We start from the raw sequence: 9,694 nt of genomic DNA, 5'->3' as shown, positions 1-9,694 counted from the left end.
AGGCAGGCCCTAGGGACTCAGCCCCTCACCACTTCCAGGGACACTCACCGTGTGGCCTTTGGGACCCAGCCAGGCCTTTTCCCTCCCTGTGCTATCTGCTGATCCAGCTGTGAGGGTGGGGACCAGTTGTGCAGGGCTGACTGAGGCTCAACAGGAAGACAGGGATGGGCTTCAACAGACTTGCCTCTTTTTATTTCTCTAGAAGTTAATTTCCCAAAGAGCTGAGGACACATCTTCAGTTTCTCCAGAGGGTGGGGGTGGTGTCACCATTTTGATCCCACAAGGTTTGTCCCTTAACTTGGCCACCCTAGCCTGGTGACCACCCAGTGACCCTGGGTCCCCTCACCCAGTCCCTCCTCCACCCTTCCCCCAATCTCACCAGAAGGGTGCCAAATGGAGGGCTGATGACGTGGGGTGCTGGACAGGGTGGAATGAACACTTCACATTTGGCTTTGCTACAACTTTATTCACTGCGCTGCATGGGGAGCCCTCCCTAAGGCCCTCCTGGCCCTTCCCTACCCACCCCGCAGACGTAGATTCATGAACAGGGTGCACCCGGGCGTGAGGCCGTACTCCCACAGCGGGTGCTCATCATCCATGGGCTTCCCTTCAAAAGACAGCCAAAACTGGTCCGCTTGCACACGCTCCTTTTGGCACACCTGCTGCTTGAGCTCGGCCACAGTCTGCGTCAGCTGGACCTCATAGGTGCTGCTGCGACCCTTGTCGTTCCTCACCAGGATGTTCAGGGTGGCGCTGCAGTTCTGCACCATCAGCAGGATGGTGCTGCCAGCTTTCAGGCCCTGGCGGACAAGGGGCACCCCTTCCTGCAGCACCTTCCCGCTGTCATGGTGGGCCAGGCGCTGCTGGAAAGCAGGCACATTGATCTTCTGGGCAATGAACCGCTTCAGCTCGGATACCATCATGGAGTCCTCCAGAGGCACCAGGATCTCCTCGCCCACTAGCATCTTCACCTTCAGGTGCCCGCCCTGTGGGCATCACACAGATTCAGAAATCCTGGGACTACTGCACGTATAGCACTGACAGTTGGGTGAGTGTCAGACCCCAGGGATGCAGCTCCCTCCTCTCCACCCTTCCCATCCACCGGGAGGGAGACCCCAGGCACTGGAGAGTGCAAGGGAGCAGAAGAGCCACTACCCACAACCTTCATGTCATCTCTCCAATAAAATAACCCCCTGCCCTGTGCTGATCCCAAGGGATCTCAGAGTTGGCCACTGGGCAGAAGCCACCTTTCAGGACCCAGACCCTGATTTCAGAAAGAGCCCTGTCCCTCCCCTCAAACTTAGGGAACTGGATGCTTTGAGTAGCTCTACCTGCCTGTGCATATGTAGGCATTCTTCTCCTGGGAGATGCCACCAGGCAGGGGAGTACAGAGCTCACGTGCCCCACCTGTCAAACCCGCCTCACCACTCACCATGGCCGTGGGTTCTGGTGCCAGGTTCTCTGCAGACACTGGTTGGCTGTAGCTGCCTCTCTGCTCTCAGCGCTCTCCAGCCCTGGCAGCTCAGCCCTTTAAAAGCCTGAGCAAACCACGTCAGAGTTACACAGGCTAATTCAGCTTCAGTTTCGGTTTCCTTTTCCCAGGACAGCCCCAGAGTGAGAAACGGAAACAACACAGAATGCCGATGACACAAGGAACTAAGGTGGGCTGGGGAGGGGCTTTCCACCTGACCAGCTGGGTCTGGGACTGTGATAGCATCCCCACCTCCAGGATTGAGTGTTCAGAAATCCCTGCATGTTCCACACCTCGGGTCCTTTCCAAGATGCACACATATCGTAATAACATGAGCTAAGAATCAGAAATTTTCACTTTCCATTTACCAATTTGCAAAATTACTAAACCTTGAAAAATATTGCCAGGGTTAATTCCAAAATAACAAAATATTGACAATCTACTCAGAGATAATCACTGTGTGTTTATGACAATATGTGTTCAGATTGTTTTAATGAAAAAGAATGTATCTTTTCTATAAAAATGAACTCATGGACACTCTTGAGAAAGTGAAAAAACTACACAAAATGGGGAAAAATATTTGCAATCCATGTGTCAGATAAGAGTCTAGTATCTGCGTCGTCTGGAACTTTTACAACTCAACAACTAAAAGATAAGCAACTCAATTAAAAGTTGGGCAAATGACTTAAATAGACATTTTAAAATAGAAAATACATAAATGGCCAAGAGCCACATGAAAATATATTCAACATCATTGGAAATGATGGGAACCAGGGAAATGCAAATCAAAACCAGATGTACTATGTCACACCCACTAGCATGAATATAATAATAATTAAAAAGAGAATAATAAGTGTTGGTGAAGATGTCAAAAAAATGGAATCTTCATACATTGCTGATGGGATTGTGAAATTATGTAGCCACTGCAGAAAACAATCTAGTCATTCCTCAAAAGGTTAAATAGAATTTTCATATGACCCAGCAATTCCACTCCTAGGGTATGCCCAGAGAACTGACAACAGGTGTTCAAACAGATGCTTGCACCCAAATGTTAACAGCAGCTCTAGTCATAGAATGGTTGAAATGGGGGGAGGAACCAAACCCATCAGCAGGTGGAGGCACGAAGTGTGGTGCCTCCTTATAGTAGAATGCTCCTCAGCCATAACCAAGGATGGAGCACTGACACAGGCTGCAGTGTGAATGGTGCTCAGTGAAAAATAACAGACACAGGCCACAAAGCGTGTGATTCAACTGATATGAAACATCCACAATAGGCAAGTCCATAGAGACTGAAATACATTAGTAATTGCCAAGAGCTGCGGGGAGGAGGCATACGGAGAGACCACTTCACGGAGATAAGGCCTCCTTTGGGAATGATCAAAATGTTTCAGAACTAGATAGAGGTGATGGTTGTACTAAATATACTAAATGCCACTGAATTATATACTATAAAATGGTTAAGTTTATGTTACATGAGCTTCACCTCAATAAAAAAGAAAATTGAAAAAAACAATCCTCCTGCTACTCTCAACATTTTGTAACCTGCTTCATTCACAGTTCAGTTCAGTCACTCAGTCGTGTTGGACTCTTTGAGACCCCATGACTCAAAGACTGCACCACGCCAGGCCTCCCTGTCCATCACCAACTCCTGGAACATCTGTAAGTTCTTGGTTCCTGTACTGTTGATGCCTGACTTGGAGAATTTTGACCATTCCTTTGCTAGTGTGTGAGAAAATGAGTGCTAATGTGTGGTAGTTTGAACCTTCTTTGGCATTACCTTTCTTTGGGATTGGAATGAAAACTAACCTTTTCCAGTTCTGTGGCCAATACTGAGTTTTCCAAATTTGCTGATGTATTGAGTGCAGCACTTTCATAGCATCATGTCTTAGGATTTGAAATAGCTCAACTGGAATTCCATCACCTCCACTATTTTGTTCGTAGAGATGCTTCCTAAGGCCCACTTGACTTTGCATTCCAGGATCTCTGGCTCTAAGTGAGTGATCACACCATCATCATGGTTATCTGGGTCATGAAGATCTTTTTTGTATAGTTCTTCTCTGTGTTCTTGCCACCTCTTTTGCTGCTTCTGTTAGAGCGATACCATTTCTGCCCTTTATTGAGCCCATCTTTGTATGACATGTTTCCTTGATATCTCTAATTTTCTTGAAGAGATCTCTAGTCTTTCTTATTCTATTGTTTTCCTCTATTTCTTTGCATTGATCACTGAGGAAGGCTTCTGAGGAAGGCTTCCTTATCTCTCCTTGATATTCTTTGGAACTCTGCATTCAGATGGGTATATCTTTCCTTTTCTCCTGGGCTTTTAGCTTCTCTTCTTTTCTCAGCTATTTGTAAGGCCTCATACTTTTATGCAAGTTATTTTAATGGCTGCATATGTGCATTTGTTGCCCATAGCAACAAAGTCCATTATAGAAAAAAGTGTAATTTAGTTAACCAGTCTCATATTTTTGAATAAATATTGGTCGTTCCCACATTTTTACTATTACAAATAGCACATCTCAGGCATATGTTAGCTAAAAATAAAAATAAATACTTAGGGAATTCCCTGGCAGTCCAGTGGTTAGGACTTCATACATTCACTTCAGGAGCACAGGTTCCATCCCTGGTTGGGAAACTAAGATCCCATAAGCTGCAGCCAAAATAAATAAATAAAATAAAAATAAATACCTAAAAATAATTAAATATTTTAAAAATAAATTTTAAACTAAATAAATTTTAAATAAATGAAAGGAATGGGGAAAACCAAATTGTTTTCATATGAATTAATCATTCCATTAATTCCCCCAAAATAATCTTATAGGGCACGAAAGTTGTTAACATGCATAAAACAGTTTAAATATTGTTTATATTATTCTAAATTTCTAACTTGACTCATTCCTTGCATAAATAATATTAGTATTATAAAAAGAAAGCCACAAACAAAACAAAGATTACAGAATGTGAAAATCCCTGTCTTCTTCAAAAAACCATTATTTTGATTCTGTTTTTTGTGTTTTGTTGTTGTTGTTTCGGGCATGGCATGCAGCCAGCAGGATCTTAGTTCCCTGATTAGGGTTCGAACCGATGCCCCTTGCATTGGGAGCACTAAGTCTTAACCACTGGACCACCAGGAAAGTCCCCAGATGACCATTATTAAATATGGCACAAAGATAAAGGAATGAAACAACAATTCAAAAAAACTTTAAGTAATAAAAAATTTTTTAAAGATAACAAAAATATGGTATATACAGTAATAGAACCTTTATTTTCTTTTAGTCACTTCACTGAATGTCACCTACTTTGGACAAGAGGAACTAGATGCAAAGGCTTTAGGCAGGCAAAATGATGGCATGTCTCTGTGTCTTGGAGGCTTTTAAGCCACCACAAACTGCGTGGCTTAAAACAACAGAAATGTATTCCCTCACAGTTCTAAAGAGCAGAGGTCTGAAATCCAGGGGAACTAAAGGACCAGGATTGTCAGCCTGATTAAAAATAATCTGATTTTACACAGCTTACAGAAGACATAAATCATATGAAATATAAAGGTACAGGAAACTGAAAGTAAAAGGATGAAAGGAAACCTACTGTGAATGTTAACTAAAAGGAAGCAGATGTGACCATATTAACAATTTTTCTAACAGATTAACAAAGAACCTTATAGTCAAAGCATTATTAGATACAGAAGGTTGCATAACTATAAAAGGTTGAGCTCATTGGTAAAATGAAATTATTTTTAATTTGTATGCACCTAACATGATCACAAAATACATATGTTCTAGACAAAAAGCTGAATATCCTATTTATGAAGTTACAATGACCACTTATAAAGGGGTCTTTGGTTAATATTTGGTTTCATTTACAAACTAACTTAAACTTCCTAAAACCTTTAAAACAGTATCTATATCATTTAATACACTTGCTTTTATTTTTAAGCCCTTCAACCATCTAACAGCAGTAGCAACAACAAAAAACTCTCCCAAGAACATCCATGACCTCACTTATATTTATGCGCCTTGTCCACTGAGGCTGCTGTGGATACAGCCGAGTGGCTATGCTTCTATCCTGACCCCGTAATCTGTGGTGGAGCCAAGAGCCAGAGTGATCTACACACAACCTTCTCTCCCATGGCTTCCCATAATCTTGGGAGAGAAGAGAGGAGCTTAGGCTTGTTCTTCTGACCACTCTGCTGACCCTCTAATCTCCTCTCCTGTCCACCTGCCCCCACTGAGCACTTGGCTCCAAGACTGGCTGCCTTGCCATGGCAAAGAACTACAAAATTCCAGGCCGAAGCTGGTGGCGGCTTGCAGCCAGTGGTGGAAAAGCAATAGGTCAGAAGTGGGTGTTTGTATACATCAGGGAGATAGCGCCACTGTAGGACCTGCCAGCGCAGCACTGGGAGTGAACTCTGAGGGTTAAGGATGATGGCAGAATGCTGGTCTGAGAACTGAGAACAGTCAGATTCAGTGGAGGCAGTCAGGCTCCACCACTGGGCAGAGAGTGCTCCAGCTGTGTGGCTAGAAAGGTTAGGGTGAAGACTTGTTCCCCAAGTTCCAGAGGACTGAAAGGCACAAGGAGAAGCGGGAGGCAGAACCTGAGACAAGAGGCTAAGAGTGTGGAGGGAGGAGGCAGGACCCCAGGTCACCTTGGAAAAGCAGCAGGGATCTTGTACTGCAGACTCTGACCTGAGCCCTGTGGGCGGGGCTTCCTGGTGGGCGTGTCCTCCAGGGTGGATGGGAATCTGAGGGCTACAGTCAACACCCAGCACCTAGGATTGGAAGCTTAGTTGCCAACTCTATACCAGGATGCCCCATGGAGGCCAGGAAGTCCAGAAGATCAACCGTGTGAATTTTGAAGTCAACAAGGACTGTGACAGGAGCCGCCGGAGAAAGTGACAGAGAATCAGGAGTGAACCTTCAGAAGGTATGGGGAGGCCCCCCCAGGGTTGCAGTGGACTTCACAAGGTGAGATCTGTTAATAAGATGAGGTTCAAAGCTGGGACTTTTTTTGGTGAAGAAGAAAGTAGTCTGGATGTGACCAGCAGAAGGAGAGCGAAGCGTACCTCTCCAGTGAATGGTGGTCCAAGGAGACTGGAGACAGAAGCACCCATGGAAGCCCACAGGGAGGTGGCATCACAGGCAGAGGCAGACAGGGTGGGAAGCTCTGTCACCACACAGAATTGAGGGGACGTGGCTTCCCCAGTGTGGAGAGGTGTCAACATTCAATAATGGAGAAAGATACTGACAATGCCCAGACCCCGGGGGAGGTGCTGTCATGCATCAGGTGTTGGGGGGATGCTCCAACTGCCCAGCATCAAGGGCCGAGGGAAGGTGTCTTGGTCCACTGGCCTGTAAAAATGAAAGATGCCTCTCAGGGTTAGGATTAGGGTCCTGGTCATCTGCTTCCTTCTTCTCTATACTGAATCCTGGGGTCCTCCAGCCCTAGCCTCTGCCACTCTATCATCCCAGCACCCAACTCCCATGCTCCAAGAGAGACCCTGCAATGACTCTAGCCTGGTCACATGGCAACTCTGGTCCTGGCTGCTTGAGTCCACAGGCTTTTGCCCCTTGGCAGGAGAGGAGGGAACAGGAGGATGGAGTTGCCGGTCATGCTCTACGGTATCTCTGATATCCTGGGACCCATGTGCCTGTGGAATGCTGAGGGGCAGGGTGCAAGTGCAGGTGCCATGCCCCCGTCAGAGGTTGGGAGGGGCCCATGCACAGACAGCATCTGGCAGGCCCCCGAGGGACACTGTCTGAATGTTGTGGAATGCTGTCATGGGAGCCAGATGTGAGAAAGACCACCCCCTCCCAAGGCTGCAGGCCAGTGTCTGGACTGGAAAATACACTTATCTTCCCACACAGACTCCCCCACTACCTTTCTTGCCTGGTGGCCAACAGTGGTCCCTAGAGATGCCCCTGGGACCATCAGCCTACTGGGACTTGGCCAACTCAAGCCTGGATCTAGGAGGACAGATAGTTGGCCTTGGATAGCTGCAAAAGTCACCTTGTCAGACGGACAGCCAGTGCTGGAAGCTTCTGCGACTGTGAATGCCAGAGAAAGGAAGGAACATTGTTGTTGGGGGTGGGGGCTGGGGAAAGGGATGGGTCCAGGGCTTGGGCCATCTTAGCTGTTCCAGTTACTATTGTTCGTAATGAATGACCCCAAAGGGTCACAGTAACACCAGTCATATGAATCAAAAGTGGAACAGAGCACACAGGGGCAGCTGGGAAAGTGTGAGTGGGGGCTCTGAAGCGGCAGGTTGGGATCACCTGTCTGGCAGCTGAGATTTCTAGGCTCCTAGCTCAACACTTATACGAGGCTTCTCCATGGGGCCTTTCCCTGAGGCCAGTTCGGGCTTCCTCACAGAGGGGCCAGTGGTTTCCAGGAGTGAGTTTCCCAGGACAGCAAGGTGAATGTTTTTAAAGTCAAGCCTCAGAATTCATAGCTCACCACTGCCCCTGTCTCTGCTGGTTAATATCATCACAAAATCTCACCAAGGACACACAGGTAGAGTATTTGGGGTGGATGCCTTGTAGCCATCTTTGGAAAATGCAGTGTTCCACGTCAGTATTCCTCAGCACAGTTTCCCCACTGCAGCCTAGGACTTTCCCTCCCTACTTGGAGCAAGGGAGCCCCTACGGTCCCCAGGAGTCCCCGGTCCTACCAGAGATCAAATCCAGATGTAAAACTCAGGGAGGGGACAGCCAGAGGCACGAGGGCCCAGAGAGAGAGTGGGGGTGCAGCCCAGTGGGAAGGACATAGGTATGTAGATGACACCCCTGGGAACTCACTCTGCTCTGGGTGACAGAAGGCTCCTTGTTGGGGCTGGAAAGGCCAAGAAACAGGCTTCTGAAGACCCCAGGTAGGGAGGGGGCGTCTCAGAGTGTAGAGGGTACAGTGGGGCATGTGGCAGAGGTGAATCCAGGTGACTCCATCCCGCTTGCACGTGCTGGGTGCTTTCAAAATCAGATCTCATTTATCTTCTCAGTCAAAGTGTGAAAGTGTTAGTTGCTCAGTCATGTTCGACTCTTTGTGACCCCATGGACTATAGCCCAGGGCTAAATGAAAAGGTAGCCCATTTTACAGGTGAGGAAACAGGTACAGGAGGGTCCTTCCTTCAGTTGCTCAGTTGTGTCCGACTCTTTGCGACCCTTTTGGCTGTAGCCCCCCAGGCTGTCCATAAGATTTCCCAGGCAAGAATACTGGAGTGGGTCGCCATTTCCTCCTCTGGGGAGGGGGCGGGGTGTCTTCTCCCACCCAGTGATCAAACCTGCATCACAGGCGTCTGCACTGGGCCCCAGACTGGACCCCTGGGAAAGGGTATTGAGGTGGGGGCCAGCCAGCATCGCCACCCACTAGGTAGAATGTAGTGTGGGAGATGGCCCTTCTGAGCTGCCAGTTGGGCCACGCTGCTGCTCAGAAAAGCCACGCATGACTCTCCTAGACCCATCTGGGGACCTGAAGCCACTAGAGCCCCACTCCCACCTGTCCCTGCCCCTCCTCCCTTGGTCCTGTGGTTCCTTTCCATTCTGGGAATGCCACTTCCTCCTCTGGACTTGCAGCTAGCTGCTGCTAAGTCGATTCAGTCATGTCCGACTCTGTTCAACTCCATAAATGGCAGCCTACTAGGTTCCCCTGTCCCTGGGATTCTCCAGGCAAGAACACTGGAGTGAGTTGCCATTGCCTTCTCCAGCAGAGCTCACTGAAAAAATATCATCCAGACCACTCAGTGGAAAGAAGGCTTTAAGCTCCCCCCAAAACCTACACATTTCTTTCTGTCTCTGGAAACCATGTCATTATTTATTTTGCTCATTTGCCTTTTCCTCCCGCATCAGTTTAGAGTCCAGGAGATGCTTCCCCAGCCCCAAGGGCAGTCGGGCCCACAGTGGGCCTCCAGAGAGGTTTGTGGGATGCAGACAAGACTGCCCAGGCCACCATGGGCTGGCATCCCAGAACTCAAAAGATGATTGTGCCCCACAAGGGAATTCAAAGTGAAAACAACATCAAAGACGAAAATAAGCTTAGCCCTCTTTCCTCCACGTGCTTCTTTGAAATAACAAACAGAAATGTAACAATTATCCTTCATTTTTTGTGAGTTCTACTTTCTTGGCTGCTGCTTGGCTCATCACTGTTGGGTAATCCAGAAGATAGTGACATCACCAGTGACCATACATCATTACATCTGGCTTGTTTCATCATCTCCCTTAAACCTGAGACATCACCTAT

At 47.4% G+C, this 9,694-nt stretch overlaps 1 protein-coding gene across 1 annotated transcript; it reads right to left on the bottom strand.

Moving 5' to 3' along the window:
• Positions 1–445: 445 nt before the first annotated feature.
• On the bottom strand, positions 446–1,642 carry ISG15 (ISG15 ubiquitin like modifier). Its single transcript, XM_040264159.1, has 2 exons — positions 1,433–1,642; positions 446–986 (listed from the first exon to the last, which is right to left on the bottom strand). The coding sequence occupies exons 1-2, from the start codon at positions 1,433–1,435 to the stop codon at positions 516–518; spliced, it is 474 nt and encodes a 157-aa protein (XP_040120093.1). The 5' UTR covers positions 1,436–1,642; the 3' UTR covers positions 446–515.
• Positions 1,643–9,694: the final 8,052 nt, after the last annotated feature.

Source organism: Oryx dammah, unplaced genomic scaffold, assembly GCF_014754425.2.
Source record: "Oryx dammah isolate SB20612 unplaced genomic scaffold, SCBI_Odam_1.1 HiC_scaffold_21, whole genome shotgun sequence".
Lineage (NCBI taxonomy): Eukaryota > Metazoa > Chordata > Mammalia > Artiodactyla > Bovidae > Oryx > Oryx dammah.
This window is presented reverse-complemented; position numbering and strand designations above follow the sequence as displayed.